Consider the following 13,006-nt stretch of genomic DNA (forward strand, 5'->3'; position numbering starts at 1 on the left):
ATTTCAGCCAATAGGAGAAAGAGAATCAGTCCAGTCAGCACAACACCCGACTTATGTTTTCCTGTTGATATTATTCTCTGTTACCTTTTTTCAGAATCTGATCATATTGAATTTGGAAATGTGATGGGCGGTGTATTTATTTAGATTGCATCTGCCAAAGTAAAAATTGAGCATAACTACTGCACCCATGGGCCTGGGCTGGCTCCCCAGGGCCATCCCAGGAGTGGTGGACACCCCAGGAACCCTCCTAGGTGCCGCTGACGCCCCCAGGGTGCCCCCAGTGGGCGACGGTGCCCCGAGGGGCCCACTGCAACATCAGCGTCCTCCGGGGCGCATTCTCGGGAACAATGGGACCCCAGTGACCCTGACTGGGCAACAGATCGGGGAGGACCAGCTTGGGGCAGCGCAGCTACGAGTTCATCCCAGAGACGGGTCAAGGGGCAGTGGCGCACCAGGAACTCTCCCATGGTGGGGTGGCGCGCCTTGAGGAGTCCCCACCCAGGGGCGGTGTGGTGCACCTGGGGTCCCTCTCATTGGAAGAGGAGGTAACAGGGACCATTCCAGGAAACAGAGCCTCAGGGACCATCACAGAGACCCTCCCAGGGAAGGCGGCACCTCAAGGACACTCCCAGAGGCATCCACACCGCAGAGACCTTTCGGGGACGTTGGTGCCCCAGAGACCTTCTTAAGTCCGACCGGGCCCCTATGGCATGCTTGTTTGTTGTGTCATATTTTCGTACATTACATACTTCCCGAAGTCCCTTACTTAACTCTGATTGGTGGACTATTCTCATAACCCATAGAATTTCAGCCCAATAGGAGAAAAGAGATCAGTCAGTCCAGCACAACACCCCGACTTATGTTTTCCTGTTGATATTATTCTCTGTTACCTTCTTCAGAATCGCGATCATATTGGTGGAAATGTGATGGGTGTATTTATTTAACGTTGCATCTGTAGGTAAAATTGAGCATAAACTACTGCACTGCCTGAGCCCTACGGGCCTAAGCTCCCCGGGGGCCATCCAGGAGTGGTGGGCCACCCCAGGAACCCTCCTAGGTGCCTTGGCGCCCCCAGGAACCCCAGATGCGACGGGCCCCAGGGGCCCTCGCAGCATCAGCGGCATCCTGGGCATTCTCAGGAGCAATGGGACCCCAGTGACCTGACTGGAGCAGCCCGGATCCCGGAGGACCAACCCAGGAGCAGCGCAGCCCCGAGGACCATCAGAGGCGAGGTCAGGGGCGGTGGCGGCACCAGGAACTCTCCATGGTCGGTGGCGCGCCCAGGAGGTCCTCAGGGGCAGCATTGGTGCATCTGGGGTCCCTCTCATTGGAAGAGGAGTGCTCAGGGATCATTCCAGGAAACAAGAGCCTCAGGGACCATCACAGAAACCCTCCAGAGGCGGCACCCCTCAAAAGGACACTCCCAGAGGGCATCCACCACCAGAGATTTAACTCACGGGGCGTTAGTGCCCCAGAACCTTCTTAGAGGTCGGCGGGGCCCTATGGCATGCTTGTTTGTTGTGTCATATTTTCGTACATTACATACTTGAAGTCCTTACTTAACTCTGATTGGTGGACTATTCTCTTAACCCGCCAAATTTCAGCCAATAGGAGAAGAGATCAGTCAGTCAGCACAACACCCCCGACTTATGTTTTCCTGGTGATATTATTCTCTGTTACACCTTCTTCAGGAGTAGAATCATATTGGTGGAAATGTGATGGGCGGTGTATTGTTAACGTTGCATCTCCCCGGTAAAATTGAGCATAAACTATTGCACCCATGGGCCCCTAGGGTGGTGGACACCCCAGGAACCCTCCTAGGTGCGTGTGGCGCCCCAGGGTGCCCCCCAGTAGCGACCGGGCCCCAGGGGCCCTCGCAACATCAGCGGCATCCTCGGGCATTCTCAGGGCAATGGGACCCCAGTGACCCTGACTGGAGCATGAGGATCGGAGGACCAACTTGGGGCAGCGCAGCCCCAGGGGACCATCGAGGCGGGTCAGGGCAGTGGCTCACCAGGAACTCTTCCCCGCTCTGGTCAAGGTGGCGGAGGAGTCCCTCCCAGGGGCGGTGGTGCACCTGGGGCCCCTCTCATTGGAAAAGAGGAGTGCTCGGGGACCATTCAGGGAAACAGAGGCCTCAGGGACCATCACAGAGACCCTCCCAGGGAAGCGGCACCTCAAAGGACACTCCCAGGGGGCATCCACACCACAGAGACCTTTCCGGGGGCGTTAGTACCCTAGACCTTCTTAGAGGTCGAAGGCGGGGGCCCTATGGCATGCTTGTTTGTTTGTAATAAATATTTTAATTTACATTACATACTTCGAAGTCCCTTACTTAACTCTGATTGGTGGACTATTCTCTTAACCCGCCAAATTTCAGCCAATAGGAGAAAAGAGATCAGTCAGTCAGCACAACACCCCCGACTTATGTTTTCCTGTTGTGATATTATTCTCTGTTACCTTCTTCAGAATCGCGATCATATTGGTGGAAATGTGATGGGGCGGTGTATTTATTTAACATTGCATCTGCCGGGTAAAAATTGAGCATAAGCTACTTGCCATAGACTTCCTGGGCCTAAGCTCCCAGGGGCCATCCCAGGAGTGAGTAGACACCCCAGGAACCCTCCTGGGTGCCGCGGCGCCCCCCAGGTGCCCCAGTGGCGGCTGGGCCCCAGGGGCCCTCGCAGCATCAGCGGCATCCTCAGGCGCATTCTCAGGAACAATGGGACCCCAGTGACCTGACTGGAGCAGCGGTTCCCGGAGGGACAGCCCAGGGGGCAGCGCGGCCCCAGGGAGGACCATCGGAGAGGTGAGTCAAGGGCAGTGGCACCAGGAACTCTCCATGGTCGGTGGCGCGCCCGGGGTCACCTCCCAGGGGCGGTGGTGCACCTGGGGTCCCTCTCATTGGAAGGGTGCTCAGGGACCACATTCCAAGGAAGCGAGCCTCCAGGGACCATCCCAGAGACCCTCCCAGGGAAGGCGGCACCTCAGGGACACTGCAGGGGCATCCCACACCCCCAGAGCCCATTCCGGGGACGTTAGTGCCCCCAGAGACCTTCTTAGAGGTCAGTGGGCCTATGGCATGCTTGTTTGTTGTGTCATATTTTCGTACATTACATACTTCGAAGTCCCTTACTTAACTCTGATTGGTGGACTATTCTCTTAGCCATGAAATTTCCAGCCAATAGGAGAGGAGATCAGTCAGTCAACACTTACCCCGACTTATGTTTTCCTGTTGATATTATTTCTCTATTACCTTCTTCAGAATCGCTCATATTGGTGCAGAAATGTGATGGGGTGTATTTATTTAACGTTGCATCTCCCAGAGTAAAAATTGAGCATAAACTATTGCACCCATGGGCCCTGGGCTAGCTCCCAGGGGCCATCCAGGGTGGTGGACACCCCAGGAACCTCCTAGGTGCCGTGGCGCCCCAGGGTGCCCCCAGTGGCGACAGTGCCCCGAGCATTCCTTGACATCAGCGGCATCACTCAGGCATTCTCAGGAACAGCGGGACCCCAGTGACCCTGACTGGAGCAGCTGATCCGCGGGGACAACCCAGAACGCGCAGCCCCCCAGGAACCATCCAGAGCGGTTCAAGAAGCGGTGGCGCGCAGGAACTCGCAGAAGAAGGGTGGGTGGGCGCCCGAGGAGTCCCCTCCAGAGGCGGTGGTGCACCTGGGGTCCTCTCATTGGAAGAGTAGTGCTCAGGGACCATTCCAGGTGAAACAGAGCCTCAGGGACCATCACAGAGACCCTCCCAGGGGAAAGCGGCACCTCAAGGACACTCCCAGGGGCATCATACCCACCAGAGACCTTTCGGGGGCGTTAGTGCCCCAGAGACCTTTTAGAGGTCCGGCGGGCCCTATGGCATGCTTGTTGTTGTGTCATTTTTTCGTACATTACACATACTTCCCGGGGGTCCTTACTTAGCTCTGATTGGTGGACTATTCTCTTAACCCACGCAAATTTCAGCCAATAGGAGAAAGAGATCAGTCAGTCAGCACAACACCCCGACTTATGTTTTCCTGATATTATTCTCTGTTACAGCCTAACTTCAGATGCGATCATATTGGTGGAAATGTGATGGGCGGTGTATTTATTGTTGCATCTGCCAGAGTAAGGTGAGCATAAACTACTGCACCCATGGGCCCTACAGGCCTAAAACTCCCAGGGGCCCAGCCCAGAATTGGTGGGCACCCCAGGAACCCTCTAGGTGCTGCGGCCCCAGGGTGCCCCGAGTGGCGACCGGGCCCCAGGGGCCCTCGCAACATCAGCGGCATCCTCAGGCGCATTCTCAGGAGCATTGGGACCCCAGTGACCCTGACTGGGCAACTGATCCGCGGGGACCAACCCAGGGCAGCGCAGCCCAGGGACCATCCAGGGGCGGTTTAAGGGGCGGTGGCGCGCAGGAACTCAGTCGATGCTCGAAGGGGACCATTCCAAGGAAGCAGAGCCTCCAGGGACCATCCCAGAGACCCTCCCAGGGAAGGCGGCACCTCAAAGGATACTCCCAGGGGCATCCACACCCCCAGAGACCATTCCGGGGACGTTAGTGCCCCCAGAGACCATTCCGGGGACGTTAGTGCCCCCAGAGACCTTCTTAGAGGTCCCAGTGGGCCCTATGGCATGCTTGTTTGTTGTGTCATATTTTCGTACATTACATACTTCCCGAAGTCCCTTACTTAACTCTGATTGGTGGACTATTCTCTTAACCCGCCAAATTTCAGCCAATTGGAGAAGAGATCAGTCAGTCAGCACAACACCCCGACTTATGTTTTCCTGTTGATATTATTCTCTGTTACCTTCTTCAGAATGCGATCATATTGGTGGAAATGTGATGGGCGGTGTATTTATTTAACGTTGCATCTCCCAGAGTAAAAATTGAGCATAAATTATTGCACCCATGGGCCCTACAGGCCTCGCGCTCCCAGGGGCCATCCCAGGAGTGGTGGACACCCCAGGAACCCTCCTAGGTGCCGCGACGCCCCCAGGTTGCCCCCCAGTGGCGACGGTGCCCCCAGGGGCCCTCGCAACATCAGCGGCATCATCAGGCGCATTCTCAGGAGCAATGGGACCCCAGTGACCCTGACTGGAGCCGCGGATCCCGCAGGGACCAACCCAGGGGCAGCGCAGCCCCCAGGGACCATCCCAGAGACGGTTCAAGGGGCAGTGGCGCACCAGGAACTCTCCCAGGGTCGGTGGCGCGCCCAGGAGTCCCTCCCAGGGGCGGTGGTGCACCTGGGGTCCCTCTCATTGGAAGAGGAGTGCTCAGGGACCATTCCAGGGGAAACAGAGCCTCCAGGGACCATCACAGAGACCCTCCCAGGGAAGGCGGCACCTCAAAGGACACTCCCAGGGGCATCCACACCACCAGAGACCTTTCCGGGGACGTTAGTGCCCCCAGAGACCTTCTTAGAGGTCCAAGCGGGCCCTGTGGCATGCTTGTTTGTTGTGTCATATTTTCGTACATTACATACTTCCCGAAGTCCCTTACTTAACTCTGATTGGTGGACTATTCTCTTAACCCGCCAAATTTCAGCCAATAGGAGAAGAGATCAGTCAGTCAGCACAACACCCCGACTTATGTTTTCCTGTTGATATTATTCTCTGTTACCTTCTTCAGAATGCGATCATATTGGTGGAAATGTGATGGGCGGTGTATTTATTTAACGTTGCATCTCCCAGAGTAAAAATTGAGCATAAACTATTGCACCCATGGGCCCTACAGGCCTTGCGCTCCCAGGGGCCATCCCAGGAGTGGTGGACACCCCAGGAACCCTCCTAGGTGCCGTGACGCCCCCAGGGTGCCCCCCAGTAGCGACCGGACCCCAGGGGCCCTCGCAACATCAGCGGCATCCTCAGGCGCATTCTCAGGAGCAATGGGACCCCAGTGACCCTGACTGGAGCAGCGGATCCCGGAGGGACCAACCCAGGGGCAGCCCCCAGGGACCATCCCAGAGACGGGTTCAAGGGGCAGTGGCACCAGGAACTCTCCCAGGGTCGGTGGCGCGCCCAGGAGTCCCTCCCAGGGGCGGTGGTGCACCTGGGGTCCCTCTCATTGGAAGAGGAGTGCTCAGGGACCATTCCAGGGGAAACAGAGCCTCCAGGGACCATCACAGAGACCCTCCCAGGGAAGGCGGCACCTCAAAGGACACTCCCAGGGGCATCCACACCACCAGAGACCTTTCCGGGGACGTTAGTGCCCCCAGAGACCTTTTTAGAGGTCCGAGCGGGCCCTATGGCATGCTTGTTTGTTGTGTCATATTTTCGTACATTACATACTTCCCGAAGTCCCTTACTTAACTCTGATTGGTGGACTATTCTCTTAACCCGCCAAATTTCAGCCAATAGGAGAAGAGATCAGTCAGTCAGCACAACACCCCGACTTATGTTTTCCTGTTGATATTATTCTCTGTTACCTTCTTCAGAATGCGATCATATTGGTGGAAATGTGATGGGCGGTGTATTTATTTAACGTTGCATCTCCCAGAGTAAAAATTGAGCATAAACTATTGCACCCATGGGCCCTACAGGCCTGGCGCTCCCAGGGGCCATCCCAGGGGTGGTGGACACCCCAGGAACCCTCCTAGGTGCCGTGACGCCCCCAGGGTGCCCCCCAGTGGCGACGGTGCCCCCCGGGGCGCTCGCAACATCAGCGGCATCCTCAGGCGCATTCTCAGGAGCAACGGGACCCCAGTGACCCTGACTGGAGCAGCTGATCCCGCAGGGACCAACCCAGGGGCAGCGCAGCCCCCAGGGACCATCCCAGAGACGGTTCAAGGGGCAGTGGCGCACCAGGAACTCTCCCAGGGTCGGTGGCGCGCCCAGGAGTCCCTCCCAGGGGCGGTGGTGCACCTGGGGTCCCTCTCATTGGAAGAGTAGTGCTCAGGGACCATTCCAGGGGAAACAGAGCCTCCAGGGACCATCACAGAAACCCTCCCAGGGAAGGCGGCACCTCAAAGGACACTCCCAGGGGCATCCACACCACCAGAGACCTTTCCGGGGACGTTAGTGCCCCCAGAGACCTTTTTAGAGGTCCGAGCGGGCCCTATGGCATGCTTGTTTGTTGTGTCATATTTTCGTACATTACATACTTCCCGAAGTCCCTTACTTAACTCTGATTGGTGGACTATTCTCTTAACCCGCCAAATTTCAGCCAATAGGAGAAGAGATCAGTCAGTCAGCACAACACCCCGACTTATGTTTTCCTGTTGATATTATTCTCTGTTACCTTCTTCAGAATGCGATCATATTGGTGGAAATGTGATGGGCGGTGTATTTATTTAACGTTGCATCTGCCAGAGTAAAAATTGAGCATAAACTACTGCACCCATGGGCCCTACAGGCCTAGCGCTCCCAGGGGCCATCCCAGGAGTGGTGGACACCCCAGGAACCCTCCTAGGTGCCGCGACGCCCCCAGGGTGCCCCCCAGTGGCGACCGGGCCCCCAGGGGCCCTCGCAACATCAGCGGCATCCTCAGGCGCATTCTCAGGAGCAATGGGACCCCAGTGACCCTGACTGGAGCAGCGGATCCCGGAGGGACCAACCCAGGGGCAGCGCAGCCCCCAGGGACCATCCCAGAGACGGGTCAAGGGGCAGTGGCGCACCAGGAACTCTCCCATGGTCGGTGGCGCGCCCAGGAGTCCCTCCCAGGGGCGGTGGTGCACCTGGGGTCCCTCTCATTGGAAGAGGAGTGCTCAGGGACCATTCCAGGGGAAACAGAGCCTCCAGGGACCATCACAGAGACCCTCCTCCCAGGGAAGGCGGCACCTCAAAGGACACTCCCAGGGGCATCCACACCACCAGAGACCTTTCCGGGGACGTTAGTGCCCCCAGAGACCTTCTTAGAGGTCCGAGCGGGCCCTATGGCATGCTTGTTTGTTGTGTCATATTTTCGTACATTACATACTTCCCGAAGTCCCTTACTTAACTCTGATTGGTGGACTATTCTCTTAACCCGCCAAATTTCAGCCAATAGGAGAAGAGATCAGTCAGTCAGCACAACACCCCGACTTATGTTTTCCTGTTGATATTATTCTCTGTTACCTTCTTCAGAATGCGATCATATTGGTGGAAATGTGATGGGCGGTGTATTTATTTAACGTTGCATCTCCCAGAGTAAAAATTGAGCATAAACTACTGCACCCATGGGCCCTACAGGCCTGGCGCTCCCAGGGGCCATCCCAGGGGTGGTGGACACCCCAGGAACCCTCCTAGGTGCCGTGACGCCCCCAGGGTGCCCCCCAGTGGCGACGGTGCCCCCCGGGGCGCTCGCAACATCAGCGGCATCCTCAGGCGCATTCTCAGGAGCAACGGGACCCCAGTGACCCTGACTGGAGCAGCGGATCCCGCAGGGACCAACCCAGGGGCAGCGCAGCCCCCAGGGACCATCCCAGAGACGGTTCAAGGGGCAGTGGCGCACCAGGAACTCTCCCAGGGTCGGTGGCGCGCCCAGGAGTCCCTCCCAGGGGCGGTGGTGCACCTGGGGTCCCTCTCATTGGAAGAGGAGTGCTCAGGGACCATTCAAGGAAGCAGAGCCTCCAGGGACCATCCCAGAGACCCTCCCAGGGAAGGCGGCACCTCAAAGGATACTCCCAGGGGCATCCACATCCCTAGAGACCTTTCCCGGGACGTTAGTGCCCCCAGAGACCTTCTTAGAGGTCCCAGTGGGCCCTATGGCATGCTTGTTTGTTGTGTCATATTTTCGTACATTACATACTTCCCGAAGTCCCTTACTTAACTCTGATTGGTGGACTATTCTCTTAACCCGCCAAATTTCAGCCAATAGGAGAAGAGATCAGTCAGTCAGCACAACACCCCGACTTATGTTTTCCTGTTGATATTATTCTCTGTTACCTTCTTCAGAATGCGATCATATTGGTGGAAATGTGATGGGCGGTGTATTTATTTAACGTTTCATCTCCCAGAGTAAAAATTGAGCATAAACTACTGCACCCATGGGCCCTACAGGCCTAGCGCTCCCAGGGGCCATCCCAGGAGTGGTGGACACCCCAGGAACCCTCCTAGGTGCCGCGACGCCCCCAGGGTGCCCCCCAGTGGCGACGGTGCCCCCAGGGGCACTCGCAACATCAGCGGCATCCTCAGGCGCATTCTCAGGAGCAACGGGACCCCAGTGACCCTGACTGGAGCCGCGGATCCCGCAGGGACTAACCCAGGGGCAGCGCAGCCCCCAGGGACAATCCCAGAGACGGTTCAAGGGGCAGTGGCGCACCAGGAACTCTCCCAGGGTCGGTGGCGCGCCCAAAAGTCCCTCCCAGGGGCGGTGGTGCACCTGGGGTCCCTCTCATTGGAAGAGGAGTGCTCAGGGACCATTCCAAGGAAGCAGAGCCTCCAGGGACCATCCCAGAGACCCTCCCAGGGAAGGCGGCACCTCAAAGGATACTCCCAGGGGCATCCACACCCCCAGAGACCATTCCGGGGACGTTAGTTTCCGGGGACGTTAGTGCCCCCAGAGACCTTCTTAGAGGTCCCAGTGGGCCCTATGGCATGCTTGTTTGTTGTGTCATATTTTCGTACATTACATACTTCCCGAAGTCCCTTACTTAACTCTGATTGGTGGACTATTCTCTTAACCCGCCAAATTTCAGCCAATAGGAGAAGAGATCAGTCAGTCAGCACAACACCCCGACTTATGTTTTCCTGTTGATATTATTCTCTGTTACCTTCTTCAGAATGCGATCATATTGGTGGAAATGTGATGGGCGGTGTATTTATTTAACGTTGCATCTCCCAGAGTAAAAATTGAGCATAAACTACTGCACCCATGGGCCCTACAGGCCTGGCGCTCCCAGGGGCCATCCCAGGAGTGGTGGACACCCCAGGAACCCTCCTAGGTGCCGTGACTCCCCCAGGGTGCCCCCCAGTGGCGACGGTGCCCCCCGGGGCGCTCGCAACATCAGCGGCATCCTCAGGCGCATTCTCAGGAGCAATGGGGCCCCAGTGACCCTGACTGGAGCAGCTGATCCCGCAGGGACCAACCCAGGGGCAGCGCAGCCCCCAGGGACCATCCCAGAGACGGTTCAAGGGGCAGTGGCGCACCAGGAACTCTCCCAGGGTCGATGGCGCGCCCAGAAGTCCCTCCCAGGGGCGGTGGTGCACCTGGGGTCCCTCTCATTGGAAGAGGAGTGCTCAGGGACCATTCCAAGGAAGCAGAGCCTCCAGGGACCATCCCAGAGACCCTCCCAGGGAAGGCGGCACCTCAAAGGATACTCCCAGGGGCATCCAAACCCCCAGAGACCTTTCCGGGGACGTTAGTGCCCCCAGAGACCTTCTTAGAGGTCCCAGTGGGCCCTATGGCATGCTTGTTTGTTGTGTCATATTTTCGTACATTACATACTTCCCGAAGTCCCTTACTTAACTCTGATTGGTGGACTATTCTCTTAACCCGCCAAATTTCAGCCAATAGGAGAAGAGATCAGTCAGTCAGCACAACACCCCGAATTATGTTTTCCTGTTGATATTATTCTCTGTTACCTTCTTCAGAATGCGATCATATTGGTGGAAATGTGATGGGCGGTGTTTTTATTTAACGTTGCATCTCCCAGAGTAAAAATTGAGCATAAACTATTGCACCCATGGGCCCTACAGGCCTAGCGCTCCCAGGGGCCATCCCAGGAGTGGTGGACACCCCAGGAACCCTCCTAGGTGCCGCGACGCCCCCAGGGTGCCCCCCCAGTGGCGACGGTGCCCCCAGGGGCCCTCGCAACATCAGCGGCATCCTCAGGCGCATTCTCAGGAGCAATGGGACCCCAGTGACCCTGACTGGAGCAGCGGATCCCGGAGGGACCAACCCAGGGGCAGCGCAGCCCCCAGGGACCATCCCAGAGACGGTTCAAGGGGCAGTGGCGCACCAGGAACTCTTCCATGGTCGGTGGCGCGCCCAGGAGTCCCTCCCAGGGGCGGTGGTGCACCTGGGGTCCCTCTCATTGGAAGAGGAGTGCTCAGGGATCATTCCAGGGGAAACAGAGCCTCCAGGGACCATCACAGAGACCCTCCCAGGGAAGGCGGCACCTCAAAGGACACTCCCAGGGGCATCCACACCACCAGAGACCTTTCCGGGGACGTTATTGCCCCCAGAGACCTTCTTAGAGGTCCAAGCGGGCCCTATGGCATGCTTGTTTGTTGTGTCATAGTTTCGTACATTACATACTTCCCGAAGTCCCTTACTTAACTCTGATTGGTGGACTATTCTCTTAACCCGCCAAATTTTAGCCAATAGGAGAAAAGATCAGTCAGTCAGCACAACACCCCGACTTATGTTTTCCTGTTGATATTATTCTCTGTTACCTTCTTCAGAATGCGATCATATTGGTGTAAATGTGATGGGCGGTGTATTTATTTAACGTTGCATCTCCCAGAGTAAAAATTGAGCATAAACTATTGCACCCATGGGCCCTACAGGCCTGGCGCTCCCAGGGGCCATCCCAGGAGTGGTGGACACCCCAGGAACCCTCCTAGGTGCCGCGACGCCCCCAGGTTGCCCCCCAGTGGCGACGGTGCCCCCAGGGGCCCTCGCAACATCAGCGGCATCCTCAGGCGCATTCTCAGGAGCAATGGGACCCCAGTGACCCTGACTGGAGCCGCGGATCCCGTAGGGACCAACCCAGGGGCAGCGCAGCCCCCAGGGACAATCCCAGAGACGGTTCAAGGGGCAGAGGCGCACCAGGAACTCTCCCAGGGTCGGTGGCGCGCCCAGGAGTCCCTCCCAGGGGTGGTGGTGCACCTGGGGTCCCTCTCATTGGAAGAGTAGTGCTCAGGGACCATTCCAGGGGAAACAGAGCCTCCAGGGACCATCACAGAGACCCTCCCAGGGAAGGCGGCACCTCAAAGGACACTCCCAGGGGCATCCACACCACCAGAGACCTTTCCGGGGACGTTAGTGCCCCCAGAGACCTTCTTAGAGGTCCGAGCGGGCCCTATGGCATGCTTGTTTGTTGTGTCATATTTTCGTACATTACATACTTCCCGAAGTCCCTTACTTAACTATGATTGGTAGTCTTACAAAGGACAGAAAGGAATAAAAGCAAACTAAGGTTTTCATAAGAATTAACTTAAAACTTTTATTCTTAAGAGTAATTCTTAAATTACAAACGCAAACTTTTAAAGATATAATATTCACAGCTTCTTAGTAAAATGGACTTAAAAGATAATAATAAGACCCTGCTATGTAGAATGTGAGAGAATGAGCTTCACCCATGGCTTGGCAGAAAACGATAAGGGGGAACTTATTCTAGCTTCACTTTAGAATATACCGTGTAATATTAATAACAATCTATGAATGTGAAGACTTAGATTATGTACTGTAATATTCCTGATTAACATTTGATACAGAAATAAGTATGATGTCAAGATTTTTAAGACAGCCTACATCTTGTTACAGGAGTATCTTGTAGGTTGTTTGTGACCAAGTAAGTCTGGCCTAAAACTAGATGAAGGTGTAGAGACAGGGCACCATTTTCTTATTTTGCTTTAATGTACGGAAAGCATATCTGGCATCAAAGATGAAGAAAAATTTGTAACCTTACAATACGAACCAACTAAACCAAATCTACTTATCTTACGTAATTTTGTGGAGCAAATTAAGCAGGTTAGGTAGAGTTAAATCTTGTCTTGTTTGCTGGTTTGATCTAATCATACAAATAAATTGTTGTCACTTCTATGATGATTCAAACTATTTTTTTGAGATTACACAACACACGGGCAAGGGGAGACCAAATCAAAGTGTACTGTATAAACATCTCAGCGGGCACTACTCGGTCGAATGTACATAGCTGGAGCTGGCAGAAGAAGCCACAAGACCAGAAAACAGTGAGGGCAAACCTTTTTTGAGTGAGATATGTGAATTCTTGGAATAATCTGCCAGTGTGTGTTGTAACAGTGCCAACACTGGAGCAGGTTCTGATATACTGTATTCAGGAGCCAGTTCATGCCCAGTACTTGCCAACAGTGCATAACAGATGTGACCGACTGCCGAAACGGCTAATG

General features: G+C 55.5%; 2 protein-coding genes across 2 annotated transcripts; both read left to right on the forward strand.

Annotated features, from left to right (window-relative positions):
* The first annotated feature begins 187 nt into the window (after positions 1 to 187).
* On the forward strand, positions 188 to 4,393 carry LOC121859805 (pre-mRNA 3' end processing protein WDR33-like). Its single transcript, XM_042356780.1, has 8 exons — positions 188 to 432; positions 565 to 708; positions 1,076 to 1,513; positions 1,793 to 2,286; positions 2,650 to 2,809; positions 2,936 to 3,065; positions 3,539 to 3,851; positions 4,158 to 4,393. Exons 1-8 carry the CDS (start codon positions 188 to 190, stop codon positions 4,391 to 4,393), a joined length of 2,160 nt encoding a protein of 719 aa, XP_042212714.1.
* A 28-nt stretch (positions 4,394 to 4,421) lies between these two features.
* On the forward strand, positions 4,422 to 11,942 carry LOC121859806 (collagen alpha-1(I) chain-like; the record flags this gene model as incomplete). Its single annotated transcript, XM_042356781.1, has 11 exons — positions 4,422 to 4,633; positions 4,918 to 5,437; positions 5,820 to 6,250; positions 6,610 to 6,879; positions 7,347 to 7,877; positions 8,237 to 8,683; positions 8,972 to 9,412; positions 9,799 to 10,271; positions 10,610 to 11,138; positions 11,423 to 11,700; positions 11,791 to 11,942. Coding segments are annotated over exons 1-11 (4,284 nt in total), but the record flags the coding sequence as incomplete, so codon positions are not given.
* Positions 11,943 to 13,006: the final 1,064 nt, after the last annotated feature.

Source organism: Homarus americanus, unplaced genomic scaffold, assembly GCF_018991925.1.
Source record: "Homarus americanus isolate GMGI-L3 unplaced genomic scaffold, GMGI_Hamer_2.0 scaffold20409, whole genome shotgun sequence".
Taxonomy (NCBI): domain Eukaryota; kingdom Metazoa; phylum Arthropoda; class Malacostraca; order Decapoda; family Nephropidae; genus Homarus; species Homarus americanus.

What these genes read in the sequence shown, in the direction of transcription:
- LOC121859805 (XM_042356780.1), top strand. Translation starts at nt 188, where the DNA reads ATGGGCCTGGGCTGGCTCCCCAGGGCCATCCCAGGAGTGGTGGACACC. An exon ending in GCCCTATGGCATGCTTGTTT is followed by an intron (nt 2,287 to 2,649) that starts GTTTGTAATAAA and finishes GGCGCCCCCCAG; the next exon opens with GTGCCCCAGTGGCGGCTGGG. An exon ending in CAGGGAGGACCATCGGAGAG is followed by an intron (nt 2,810 to 2,935) that starts GTGAGTCAAGGG and finishes CCACATTCCAAG; the next exon opens with GAAGCGAGCCTCCAGGGACC.